The 14,781-nt window shown below is 42.4% G+C and overlaps 1 protein-coding gene across 1 annotated transcript in view; it reads right to left on the bottom strand.

Moving 5' to 3' along the window:
- The window catches only part of ZNF521 (zinc finger protein 521), a 157,198-nt gene extending 142,765 nt beyond the window's left edge, over nt 1–14,433 (bottom strand). The window contains exon 1 of the mRNA XM_068993654.1: nt 11,521–14,433. Within this exon, the coding sequence (XP_068849755.1) occupies nt 11,521–14,433 (2,913 nt within the window). The remainder of the gene's footprint in view (nt 1–11,520) is intronic.
- Between the last annotated feature and the right edge of the window lie 348 nt (nt 14,434–14,781).

Here is a 14,781-nt window from a genome sequence, read left to right as displayed (position 1 = left end):
TGAACATCTGGAAGTTCTTGATTCACGTATTGTTGAAGCCTGGCTTGGAGAATTTTGAGCATTACCTTACTAGCATGTGAGATGAATGCAGTTGTGTGGTAGTTTGAGCATTCTTTGGCACTGCCTTTCTTAGGGACTGGAATGAAAACTGACCTTTTCCAGTCCTATGGCCACTGCTAAGTTTTCCAAAATTTCTGCCATATTGAGCGCAGCACTTTCACAGCCTCATCTTTCCGGATTTGAAAGAGCTCAACTGGAATTCCATCACCTCCACTAGCTTTGTTCGTAGTGATGCTTCCTAAGGCCCACTTGACTTCACATTCCAGGATGTCTGGCTCTAGATGAGTGATCACACCATTGTGATTATCTGGGTTGTAAAGATCCTTTTTGTACAGTTCTTCTGTGTATTCTTGCCACCTCTTCTTAATATCTTCTGCTTCTGTTAGGTCCATACCATTTCTGTCCCTTATTGAGCCCATCTTTGCATGAAGTGTTCCCTTGGTATCTCTGATTTTCTTGAAGAGATCTCCAGTCTTTCCCACTCTATTATTTTCCTCTATTTCTTTGCACTGATCAGTGAGGAAGGCTTTCTTATCTCTCCTTGCTATTCTTTAGAACTCTGCATTCAAATGGGAGTATCTTTCTTTTTCTCCTTTGCTTTTCACTTTTCTTTTCACAGCTATTTGTAAGGCCTCCTCAGACAGCCATTTTGCTTTTTTTGCATTTCTTTTCTTGCACTTTATTTCTTTTCTTTTGCATTTCATTTCTTTTTCTTGGGGATGGTCTTGATCCCTGTCTCCTGTACAATGTCATGAACCTCTCTGTCCATAGTCCATCAGACATTCTATCAGATCTAGTCCCTTAAAGCTATTTCTCACTTCCACCATAGAGTCATAAGGGATTTGACTTAGGTCATTCCTGAATGGTCTAGTGGTTTTCCTTACTTTCTTCAATTTAAGTCTGAATTTGGCAATAAGGATTTCATGATCTGAGCCACAGTCAGCTCCCAGTCTTGTTTTTGCTGACTGTATAGAGCTTCTCCATCTTTGGCTGCAAAGAATACATAATCAATCTGATTTTGGCGATGACCATCTGGTGATGTCCATGTGTAGAGTCTTCTCTTGTGTTGTTGGAAGAGGGTATTTCCTATGACCACTGCATTCTCTTGGTAAAACTCTATTAGCCTTTGTCCTGCTTCATTCCATACTCCAAAGCCAATTTGCCTGTTACTCCAGGTGTTTCTTGACTTCCTACTTTTGCATTCCAGTCCCCTATAATGAAAAGGGCATCTTTTTGGGGTGTTAGTTCTAGAAGGTCTTGTAGGTCTTCATAGAACCATTCAACTTCAGCTTCTTCAGCTTTACTGGTTGGGACAGAGACTTGGATTACCATGATATTGAATGGTTTGCCTTGGAAATGAACAGAGATCATTCAGTCGTTTTTGAGATTGTATCCAAGTACTGCATTTTGGACTCTTTTGTTGACTATGATGGCTACTCCAATTCTTGTAAGGGATTCTTGCCCATAGTAGTAGATACAATGGTCTTCTTAGTTAAATTCACCCATTCCAGTCCATTTTAATTTGCTGATTCCTAAAATATAAATGTTCACTCTTTCCATCTCCTGTTTGACCACTTCTAATTTGCCTTGATTCATGGACCTAACATTCCAGGTTCCTATGCAATATTGCTCTTTATAGCATCAGACCTTGCTTCCATCACCAGTCAAATTCACGACTGGGTGTTGTTTTTGCTTTGGCTCTGTCTCTTCATTCTTTCTCGAGTTATTTCTCCACTGATCTCCAGTAGCATGTTGGGCACCTACTGACCTGGGGAGTTCATCTTTCTGTGTCCTATATTTCTGCCTTTTCACACTGTTCATAGGGTTCTCAAGGCAAGAATACTTAAGTGGTTTGCCACTCCCTTCTCCAGTGGACATTTTGTCATAACTCTCTACCGTGTCCTGTCCGTTTTGGGTGGCCCTACATGGGATGGCTCACAGTTTCATTGAGTTAGACAAGGCTGTGGTCCATGTGATTAGATTGGTTAGTTTCTGTGACTGTGGTTTTCTGTCTGTCTGCCCTCTGATGGAGAAGGATAAGAGCCTTATGGAAGCTTCCTGATGGGAGAGACTGACTGAGCGGGAAACTGGGTCTTTAGTTATTTTTTACAGAATGTTCTAAAAACAAACAAAAAAATTCTTTAAAATCACTTTAGTTTTTGTATAAAATCTTTTTTAACATAATGAATTTTTTTATATTATTAAAAAATTTAAAATACAAAATCATGAGTAAAACTTCCCTAAAATTTCCTTTTTCTAGCTTTGTCTGGTTTTGACAAGATTTTACTAGATTCATTAAATGAAGTGAAGTGTTCCCTCTTTTCATACTTTCTGGTACAGCTTTTGAATTATCTGTATGATCTGGTATTTTCTTTGTGGGAAGTTTTTCAATAATTTATTAGCTCTTTAGTATTTACGCAATATTCTACTTCTCTCAATTGTTTTTTTTGAGATAGCTTTGATAACATATTATCCTAAGACTGTTCCCATATAATCAAAATTATCCAGTTATTGGCATAAAGTTCTACACAGTATCATTTTATTCTTTATCTTATGTGTTTTTAGTACATTCTGTAAAATATTTATTAAGAAATAACATACACAGGTTAAATGTGTGTATGTTATTTAATGTTAAGTATACTGCCTGATTTATGAAATTTTACAATGGTGTGTAACCACCATATAGATCTAGATATGGAATATTTTTAGCATCCAAAAGACTCCATTCTGCCCTCTCCCAATTGATATTATGCCAAAGGTAACTATCCTGACTTCAATCATCAAATTAGTTTTGCCCATTCTTAAATTTTATATGAGTAGAGATCTGCAGTAGGATGTGTCTGATTCCTTTTTCTTTTTTATCATTCTTACATGAGTCATCCAAGTTGTTACACAGCAATAGCTCATTCTTCTTCATTTCCGTGTAGCATTTCTTTATATGAATGAAATAACTACATGCCAATGTATTTATCTATTCTATTTTGACACTTCAAGTGATTCCAGATTAAAGCATATATGCAAAAGCTATTATGAATATTCTTCATTACTTGTTAAATGTATGTATTTATTCCTCTTAGACATAAGCCTAGAAATAGATTGATGAGTCATAGAGTAAGCTAGTAATCAGCTTTGATATATACTGCCCAAAAGTTTTTAAAGCAGTTATACAAAATTATACTCCCACCAGTAAAGTAAGAGAGTTCCAATTGGTCTTCTCTCTTGAAAACAATAATTCATGAGTTTTTTATTTCAGTTATTTTGCTATGTGTAATGGTTTCCCAACTATCTTTTTAACTTCATATGTGAAGTTATGGCTCCCCTTTCATTATTTATATTATTTATTTCTTGTTGTTTTAACCTGATTAAGCTTGCCAGAAGTTTGTAAACTTTGTTAGTCTTTTAAAAAACCTTATGTTTTACTTTGTTGGCCTCCTTGTTGTTTTATATTTCATTACTTTTTGCTCTTAGTTTTACTATTGCCTTCATTTCTACTTTTTTATGGGTTTATTCTCTTGCTCTAGTTCTAATGTCTCAAGTTTTATGTTTATCTTATTGATATTACATTTTAAAAAAATTCTAATACATATTTTTATGTTCTAATAACTTTCCCTATCAATACTACTTTTATTTGTATCTTACAAATTTTAAGAGGTAGCTATTTTTCCGTTTGAAGTGTTTTTAATTGCTATTTTCTCTTTGTTCCATGGGTGGTTTAATTTTAAAATTTATGGGGTTTTAAAGATATCGTTTTCATTTAACATGTATTTGCTATATGTTGAGAATTATGATAGGAAGGGAGTGAAAGAGACCAGTTAGTTTACAAGGATAAGACTTGGACTGGAGAGAGAATGTGGGAGATGCAAATAGAAGAGAAAATATAGCACCTGGAGAGTGACTGAGTCAAAAAATCAGGAGACCACACAAGATTTAAGAGACGCACACAATGCTTCAAATGAGGATAATTAGGGGAATGATGGAACACAGACGAAAACTGGAGAGAAAAAAGAAATTATGATTTGATCAAACGGCTAGCACAATGTTCAACTGGTAATGGCAAATAGGTGGCTGAAAATCTAAGATGGTACTGAACAAGAGGCTGCAAGCTGAAATTTGATATGTTAGTCACCTGTATGGGATGATAAGTCAGTAATAGGAAACGAGGGTAAGGACAGAGACAAACATATTAAAAGTAGAACCCTTAGAAACATGCACATTTAAACAGTGGAAAAAAATATATAAATAAGAGAACTGGCTCCTTAGGTTTTTCTAAAGCCATAAGGCTGCTAGATTTCTAGAAAGAGAAAGTACAGTAGAAAACTGCATCTGTATTATGTAGAAGGTGGTGCCATACAATGATAAGAGATCCAGAATGTAGCTTTCAGTTTTGTTTCATTACTCAAAAGCATCTGTATACTCACTAATCTCTACTTCAATATAATTTCAGCCAAAATGTAAAATGTTCCTGCTAAATAGAATTCTATCACTACTGAGGGTGATTTCAGACTCTTTTGCCTAATACTCTAGGAGAAAAGATGTGAAATTCAAGATTCAAGGTGGTATAGAAAAACATTCTTCTTTTTGAATTCCATAACTTCTAAAAGATACTGTATGCACATGGAAGCCTCAGCCAAAAAAGTCCAGAACTGGAAGTAAATACAGGGACAACCTAGGGATGACAGTGGTAGCAAATTCAACGTGTGATGCAATGATCAGTGCATCACACTGGATGGCAGGCAGTTACTTCCATGTTCCACACCCAATGCTTATGCCAGGGGTCATTAACTCCCCATTCCAGTGCACTGTAGATGCCAAACAAATACTGAACACAACAACAATAAATCTGAAAACAGATTAAACTTGGCAAAGCAGCTAAGGCTATTCCACGAGCATTTTGAATTTTACAGATCTATTTGGTCATGTAATTTTTCTACATAATTTTAAGATATTGTTTATTTAGAGGAAACGTAACTCATTTATTTTCGCTCCTTTAGCTTAGCAAAACTTACACCAGCCACTTGAGATACAAAAACTTTGACATTTTTCTTTTAACCTCATATGGAAATTTTTATTATACAAAATAATTCAAAAAAGAATTCTGGCGCTTCAGTAGGCTCTGAATTGCCTACATGTACATTTCTGTTTTCAGTGTAGGAACTATAAAGGAAGAATATTAAATTTGAGACACTTAAAACAGACGTTCACACTGAAGATGATCGTTAAATTGTTGGAAATTTCAAGTCTTTTAGCCTATTTGATATTTTTTTAATCACACCTAATTTTAAAGCATCTCATTAGTTTTAGGTAAACTTATTTGCCTCTGTGGGTATTAGTTGCTAGATGTACCTGCACCTGGGCTTCCCAGGTGGCTCAGTGGTAAAGAATCTGCCTGCCAATGCAGAAGATTCAGGAGATGTGGGTTTGATTCCTGGGTCAGTAAGATCCCCTAAAGAAGAAAATGGCAACCCACTCCAGTATTCTTTGCCTGGGAAATCCCATAGACAGAGGAGCTTGGTGCGCTACTGTCCCATGGGGTCACAAAGAGTCAGACATGACCTAGAGACTGAACAACAACAATACCTGCATATACATCCAAAGATGGAGTATACACTACTTTGTCACTTTGAAGTACTGATACTATGTTGATTTATTCAACTGATATTTATCAAGCTCTTGTGATAAGTTGTTGGGTGTTCATAGGTGAGAAAAGGGAAGATGGAAATAAATAAGTAAAGAAAAATGACTATTTCAAAAGAAAATCTTTAGGAGGAAACCAATTTTGATGAGATTTTCAAGGAAGTCCCACTCGACAGCTTAGAAAGAGCAAGTGGCACAGAGAAGCTGATTCAGAAGTGCCGGTCCGGTGAGGAAGCAAGACAGGTGAAGACTCCAAAGCAGGCCCCCCCCCCCAACGCCCCCACCCCGCCGGAGGCTGGGAGGCTGAGGCCCTTAGCACACGGAGGCGACGCTGGAACACGACAAAGGCAGCCAAGCTGGCTGGGATGTGCACGGCCTCATAAACTGGTGAGAGGTTGGAATTTTATTTGAGAGACATGGAAAGGCACTGAGGAATTCTGTGTGCCATCCTGAGAGTGACTGACATGTCCACAAGAAGCCTTCCCACTTCAGCAGGAAGACTGGATGAGAAGCAGGCAGAAGAGGAATTTCTTAGAAGGCTACTGAGGTATCCTGAAATGACTGCAGCCTGGACCATGATGGTGGCTTTGGAGATGCAAAGAGGAGGATGAGATGCTCACTGGAGGTAGAATCTACAGGACTACCAGATTAGATGTGGGGAAAGAGGGAAAGTTAGGGACCTAGAAAGCGAGGGATTCCTGGGTTTCTTGCTTGATAATGGGGAGTAAGATGGATCCCTTTACCAAAAATGATGGAAGTTTGGGAAAAGTTAGGCTTCAGGTGACAGAATCGAGAGTTCAGGAAGTACACAATAAACTTCAGAAGGCTAAAAGAGATACCAATTGCAAAGTTAAACTGTCAGTGGAACACAAACATATTTGGGAAATGTTAGTAAAGAAACAGTTACTGCAGTGTGAATGGATGAGATGCTATGGAGAGAACAGATACAGAAGAAAGAGGATTGAAGAATTCCTACACTTTGGGAACAGGCAGAGGACGAGAAATCGCTAGAGGCAGAAGAAGGAAGAAAACTAAGAAAGGGGACACCATGAAGTCAGAGAGAGGCGCAGCAAGGGGAGGGCCAGCTACTCTGTAGAGTGCTGTGGAGATGGACCTGGAGAGACCAGTGGCAATCTTGGCAGCACAGCAACAATTTTCTTGAGAACACGGACCTTGAAGTGGAGCGAGGTAACAACAATAGACCCACACACATTCAGAACATCGAGGACAGAACTTCAATAACAAAACAAGACTCGAGTCCACATGCAGTCAGAATAGGAGTAGCAATGCTATAGTGTATGAATGCAGAAGAATAACACAAATTTATTTAACACCTTCGAGGTTCCAGTCACTGAGTCACGTGGGTTTCTGCATGAGCCAGCTCTCTTGCCATACTACCCTGGGTCGGGAAAGGTTCTGGGAGAAGCACCAGCCAGACATGGCCCAGAGGCATCTGCCTACGATGGGCAGGGCATTGAATTTGGAATTGGGAGGCCTGGATTCTCTGGGCCTCTTGTCTACCACTTATTAACTGTGTGACCTTAGATCTCCATTTATCTGGGTCTGTTTCACTGTCTGTAAAATAGGCAGTTTAACCAGATGAGGACCACTGTCACTTCTAGCTTTGATTCTGCGGCATCATATAGGCATCTCGGAACATGGAATTGGTAACCCTTGCGATTCATGGGGTCGCAAAGATTAGGACACGACTGAGTGACTGAGCTGAACTGAACTGAACCCTTGCAAGAGCAATTTCAATGGAATAGTGGGGATAATGTGAACGGAAATGTGAATATATAAACCCTCAGAGAAACCCGGCTATGAAGGAGCTCAAGGAAATGAAGGCAGATGGATACATGCTTCCAGTATCATCAGGACACAACCATTTGAGGTTCAGATGGGGCAGCACCTGACCAGGGAGCCAGGCTAGTGTCAACGAACTCCAAAAGAAGAACTAACATTTACTCAACATGTAGTAAAGGTCAGTAAGTCTGCAAGGTGCTTCATGTGTGGAAAATGCTAGATATCCAGTGTTCTTCCTGCCTCAAATTCTCTCTGCCATTTATGGAATCACTGCAGGTACAAATTCATATGATTGATAGTCAATCTTTGAGGAGCAAATGGAAATGAATAGGTTTTCCTCCACCTCCCATTTTTTATTCAAAACAAAGTCCCCACCGCAAATTTAGGCTAATACTCATGGAATTTTGGTACAAAGAGAACATTTTTCACAAATTCAGAAGTCATCACACAGAAGAAGTGGGAATTTAAATTCAAGTCTTCTGTCTTCAATTCCAAATTTCTTCATCACATGACAGCTGCTTACTATTACCCTTCTTTAATTGTCACATACCATGTCTTTCATCTATTTCTTGGATTATATGGGTTTATATAGTACTTATCCTTCTATAGATTATATCTAAATCCCTTCTGAATAGGTACTCTAGTCTAGAACAAATAATTGTCTTTTTCAGTCTTTGGAAGATGCGTTCCAGTTTCTATCATTATTCTTTAGTGACTGTGAGTCAGAGTCCAGAAAAATCTAACCTGGCTCTTGACAATATCTGGTATTCAGGTTTTATTATCTCCCAAGGTCTTCTTTTCTCTTCTGAAGCCTCAATCCTCAGAAAGAAGAAGAGAAGAAAATACCACCTACATTGCTAAGTCCTTTAATTCCAACCTAAGACATCTAAGTCAATGAACATACACATGATATTTCTTTTTGTGATAAAATTTAATCCTACATGATATGCCTGCTTTTTGGCAAACTCTTACGTAATAGCTTCACCTTTACTTCTGCTGATAAAAATTTCCACAATATTCACAATGAGAAGTCACAGAGGCTTAATTTGACTAACAAAGAATGAGAACAAAGTAAAACTCTATGTCTTCCTCATTAATGCATTTTTTAGGCTCATTTTTGCAAAACTTTACATATCTTTAGATGATTTTCTATGTCAAGTCCAAATAATATGGTCTACTTACATTTCTTTATGGTGGAGAGTATAAGAAAGGAAGTAGGCACATAAAATTGTTATGACAAATAGCATAATAAAGAAAAACAGTAACAAGGGTGAAAATGTTGAATAGATTAGTGTACTGTTAAAGGCACAAAGAAAAAATGTACAACTGAATCTTAATATCTAGTCAATTAACGACACTGCTACAAGTTATTATTAATCAGATTTAATAAGAAGGTATTCTTTCACATGGAGTCCTTTTTAACCCTCAGTAGCTAGGTGCTTAAAAAACAGTACTGTAAGAATTAAAATTAAAAAGCACTTTTAAACATATTATTCTATGTAAGTGAAGGATATAGTTAAGCTTTATAATTATCATTAAGATTTCAGGTATAACTGAAGACTTGACCATCCCTTAAAGATAAATTTCCCTTGGAATTCCCTAGCAGTCCAGTAGTTAAGACTTCACCTTCTGCTGCAAGGGGCGCAGGTTCAATCTTGGTTGGGGAACCTAAGATCCCACATGCCTTTCGGCCAAAGAGTAAAAATAAATAAACAAATATAAATAAATAAATTGGGCCAAGATATTTTAAAAATACTATTAAAAAAGGCAAATTTCCCAAATCAACTCTAATCAAATTAACAGGTAAAGACTATTAAAATGCCCTCCTTCATTTTTAAAATATTTCACCTCAAATGGTATTATGTTGTTGTTCAGTTGATAAGTCATGTTTGACTCTTTGTGACCCCATAACCTATAGCCCACCAGGCTCCTCTGTCCATGGAATTCTCCAAGCAAGAATACTGGAGTAGGTAGCCATTCCCTTCTCCAGGGGATCTTCCTGACCCAGGGATTGAACCCTGGTCTCCTGCACTATAGGTAGATTCTTTATTGTCTAAGCCACCAGGGAAGTTCCCTAAATGGTACAATACAGAGCAATTTAGAAATATCAGAAAATCTAAACCATGAACAGATAAGAAACAGGCAAATTCCTTTCCAAAAACAATCTACTAAGAAGTAAGAACTGAATTTTGCTTGACTTTAAATGCATACCACCACAATCATACACACACACATATTAATTAATTTTAAACCCCTTTTAGGCACTATTTAAATTAAATCTGAATATAAAAACCCTTCTATATATGTAAAGCATAACAAAACAAAAGAGAGGAATAATTTTTTCAAAACATACTTTTTTTTTAAGAATTCTTGTTCAAAAGCATTTAAAATAAAACATTTGGGGAAATCTGAATATGGACTTATATAAGATAGTACAGATTTATTTCATCTCTTTAGCTGAGTCCATGGACGGAGGAGCCTGGTCGATGTCAGTCCAGGGGGTTGCAAGAGTCGGACATGACTGAGTACCTTTCACCTTTAGCTGATTTCAATAATTTCTGGGCTAACGATACTATGGTTAAGTAAGAAAATGCCCTTATTCTCAGGAAATATGTTATCTACAGTTTACTTCCATGTAGCTCAGATTAATAAAAAAAGGGTTGCAAAGATAGAGAAAAATCTGACAAAATGTTCCCATCTGGCAGATTTGTGACATGGATACACGAATACACACACACCTGTTCTTTGTGTTATTTCTTTAACTTTTCTCTAGGTTTAAACATGATGGATATAAAAAGTTGGGAAACATTTCAGTTCATATGATGACAACTAGCAATATTTGCTTCCAAAGAAATGATTTGATCCAACACGCGCGTCATGAACCATTATCAAAACGACGTCCTTCTGGTTTGAAAAGATTTCACTTCTTTAGAGGACAGAAAGGTGAGGATTTACTTGCAGAGGAGAGAGGGGAAAGCGACTTCAAAGTTGGGGAGTCTGCCTGTTCACACAGAGCCCACATCTGGGGAAGAAGGGCTCTGTGTTCGTCTTCTCGGCTCTCCCCTACCAGCTGACTGATGGCTATCTGCAGGGAGCTGCAGGGGGCCTTGGAGAGGGGGTGAGTGCAGAGACAAGATAAGGAAAAGGTGGTGACCCCAGACTGAAGGGAGACGGGTCTCCCTGGGGTTTTCATTTCGGTTGGATCTCCAGATACAGACAGGTAGGAACGGGGAGAGAGCTATTAGAAACCAGGTGATAAAGCAGAAAGAAATTATAATAAAACAAGCCATCCTCGGCTCAGCTTCAAGGAAGGATGACTTACAAAACTATTTCACTGTAAATGAACTTGTTTTTCAACTATGGAGGGGAGGAACACAAAATGACTCTTCAGCTAAGAAAATGTTCCAAATCCAGAGTGAAGACTTGGGGAGAGACCCTTTAAAACCAACGTGAAGCATGTGGACCTTAATAAATGGAGGGGCTCTTAAAAATTCCTGTTGTGAGACAATATCTTCCTCACCACCCAGAAGACAAAGACAAACGGTGAGGGTTGACAATGCCATATAAAAAAGCCATCCCTACCCAATTTGTTATCCACAAATATACATATTCTTTTTCATTTACCCTAAGCCAGCATGTCGGCTCATAACATCTCGCTTTTATGTCATTATCTCTCAGCCATACACACCAGTCAGATCTGGGGATTTCAACTCACAGTGAAACTACACTGAGATTCCAGATCTCAGGTGGTGTTGGCATGAGAGCCGGTCTCTTCAGTCACAGAGAAGACAGTATCCTAGAGAGTCTGGAATTAGTCCTACTTTGCACCACTCAAGCCCAAACTGCTGCTTCCCAAGAAGCAAGCCATCCTTTTTAATGGCCAGGCGGAAAAACACCACTGCCTTTCGATCTAAAGCATCTCTCTGCACAGGCCAACGAATAAAGCCGGGGAAAGGGTAAACCTACAGTGGAGAGGGATGTTTGGGGAGGTTAAAGGGCAAGCATCAGAAAAAGGCGAGTTACCTCATCCGATTGCGAGGGGCTGATTCTGGGCATGGGCGAGACTTGCGGCGTTTTCAACTGAGTGCTGTTGCTGTCGGGCACCAGCTCTCGGTGGACCGTTTGAATGTGATTCTGGAGTTCACTTTCGGACTCAAACTTCACGTTGCAGCTGGAGCAGCGTGTCTTGGGGGCGCCGGCCTTGCCCTTGCCCTCCACGGCCCCCAGGTTCTCGGTCTGGCCCAGGCCCGGTCGACTGGAGCCGGGAGCAAGGTTGACCCCGGGACTGGCGCTCTTACTGAGGTTCACACAGCCAGCACACAGACCGTAGGGCAGGCCGTTGATGTCCAGTTTCACCAGATCTTGCTTGGAACGGAATTCTTTGAGACAGGACGCACACTTGTACAGTTTGGGGACATGCGGGCCGCGGCCAGTGGCCTGGACCGTGGCCCCGTTGCCTGTCTTCTGCATGTGGAACGTCCCGTGGATTTTGAGCTCCAGGGTGGAGGTCACCGTCTGCATGCAAACCACGCAGCGGAACCCCGTGAGGGAGTTCCGCAGGTCGGGGTGCATCTGGCAATGCTCCAGGAACTCCTCCTCGCTCTGCAATGGCATCTTGCAAATGCGGCAGTTTCCGGTATCCAGGCTCTTACTGTGCGTGACCTTGTGTTCGGTCAAGGTCAAGAGCGAGGGGAAGCGCTCCCCACAGATGGGGCACATGTAATGTTTCACGGGTCCCAGGTGCGTCTGCATGTGCTCCCGGAGGCCGTTCTCCGAGAAGAAGGTCCGCGAGCACACGTTGCACTTGTAGTTCCCTTTGATGAGCTCCGCTTTCTTCTTGACGATGGCGCTCTCCCCCGGCCGGATGTTGTGGTCCCGGAGTTGATGGTTCTGCAGGAGCGTCTCCATGGTGTAGGCTGCCCCACAGATGTCACAGCCGTACATGGGCTCCGAGGTGTCCACGTCCTCCTCGCTGCCGTCGTGGCTGTTGTGGGACTCCTGGCTGTTGGTCAGCAGGGTCTGCAACTCCACCTCCTCCTTCTGGCCCGGCTCCGAGGCCCCGTTTGCGCCGCAGTTGGGCGTCTTGGTGTCGAACACGCAGTGCTTCTCCCGCAGGTGCTTCTCCAGCAGGATGATGGCGTGGAAGGCCTTGCTGCAGAACTGGCAGTTGTACTTCTTGCTGTGCGTGGTGATGTGGCACTGCAGCTCCACCTCGGTGCCGAAGGACTCGCCGCAGAAGATGCACTTGTGCACTTTGCCCTGGTTCTCCAGGTGGTTGTGCTTCACGTGCAGCTGCAGGTCCGTCTCGTTGCGGAAGTCCCAGTTGCAGGAGGTGCAGCGATACACTTTCTTCTCGTTACTGTGCTTCACGGCCAGGTGGAGTTGGATGGAGACCTTGGAGTCGAACACCTCCTGGCAGAGGGTGCAGCGGAAGAAGACGAAGGTGTGCATGTCCAGCAGGTGTTTCTGCAGGTCGTCCACCGACGTGAACTGCTTGTCACAGCTCTCGCAGATGTAGTACGTGGAGGTGATCATGAAGTGAATGGTCACGTGCTTCAGCAGGGACTCTTGGTTGGGGAACTCCTTGTTGCACTGAGGACAGGTCAGTTTCGGGAGCACAGTGTCCAGGTGGGTCTTCAGGTGAGTCTGAAAGCCGTCCAGGGACGTGTACTTAGCACCACACTGATTACAGATATATTCTCCAGCCTGCCTTGCAGGCGCCCCTCCTACCGCCTGCATCATCTTCAGAGATGTCTGCTCTATGGCCACAGGTGACAGGGGACTCAAGGCCCTGGATTTCTTCCCGTTGTGGATATAATTCAGGGCTAAGGGAATGTTTTTATGATTCTCTTTGATGTGCTTGTTCAGTTTAAGAACGCTGTTGAATATGGGGGAATTTGTACAATAGGAACAAGAATAGACTTCTACGACTGGCTCTTTCGGAGTCCCGAGCACTGGGGACCCAAATCGGGAGCCACTGAGGTCACAATGGACCTGTCTTATATGCTCTTCCAGCGAAGAGTCAGTGAGGAACCCCATGTAGCAGTGGGGACAGAAGAAAGCATTGCTGTCCTTCGCCGCGGGGTTCGCAAATCCGTGAGAACATCGGATGTGTTCCTGAAGGGTGTTGAGGTCGTTGACAACTTCAGAGCAGAAGTTGCACTGGTAGACTATGGCGGGCAAGGCAGAAACGATCAGACCTGGGTCCTGAGCTTCATGCACTTGCTTAAGATGTTCATTGAGGTTATAGAGGGAGGGTAGTACCTCCAAGCAGTACTGACAGATGTGGGCCTGCTCTGGCTTATCTAAATGCATAGTTTTCAGGTGAATCTGCAGAACCGCCAGACTGGAAAACAACTGCTTGTTGCAGTAAATACAGCTATAGGTGACCTTCGCCTGTTTACTCGAGGGGACAGTCATGTCCGGGGTCTGCTGAGCGGCCCGCTTCCTCCCCCGACTCTTTGGGATGGGTGGGGCGGCTTCCACCATGGTCGAGCTGTCCACCGAGAGGTTGGAGTCCGGGGTCGTGCTGGACACGGAGGTGTAGCCCACCGTGACCAGGGAAGGGCTGTTGCTGTGGTTGCACGACTCCGGTTGCTGGTGACTGTCCATGTGGCTGTACAGCTCCTCGACGCTGTGGAAGCTCTCGGAACAGATGCTGCAGGAGTTCTTCTTCTCCCCGCCGTGCATCTGCTCCATGTGGTTCATCAGGGAGGTCTCCTCCACGAATAGCTCGTGGCAGTAGACGCACTGGAGGGCCGCCCGGTCCTCGTTCGGGGAGCACTCGGGGTGGCACTCGGCAATGTGCTTTTGGAGGTCTTCCGGGAAGTCGAAGCCTTCCTCGCACTGACTGCACTTCTGAGTGTCCTTCATCTTCCAGTCCTCCAGCCTGGAACCCGACTGGGAGCCGTCCTTGTTCCTCTCGTGGACCTGCATGTGCCCGTGTAAGGAGCTAGAGGACAGGAACCCACGGCGGCAAATGGCACATTTGTATGGCTTGTTGGACGTGTGAGTCTTCAAGTGGATCTTCAGGTGGTCACTTCTGGAGAAGGCGGCGTCGCACTCACTGCAGTGGTACTTCTTGTCCCCCGTGTGGAGTTTGATGTGGCGGTCTCGGCTCCGCTTGTGTTTGAACAGCCGGCTGCAGTAGGTGCACTTGAAAGGCAGCTTGTCGCTGTGACTCTGCTCATGGTGCTTTAGGTAGCTGAGACGGCTGAATGACTTGTCACAGAACTGGCACGGATACGGGAGTCCGGGGCCACCTTCTTCCTCTCCAAAATCGCA

Source organism: Capricornis sumatraensis, chromosome 21, assembly GCF_032405125.1.
Source record: "Capricornis sumatraensis isolate serow.1 chromosome 21, serow.2, whole genome shotgun sequence".
Taxonomy (NCBI): Eukaryota; Metazoa; Chordata; class Mammalia; order Artiodactyla; family Bovidae; genus Capricornis; species Capricornis sumatraensis.
Note: the sequence above shows the minus strand (reverse complement) of the source record. Positions and strands in the feature narration are given on the sequence as shown.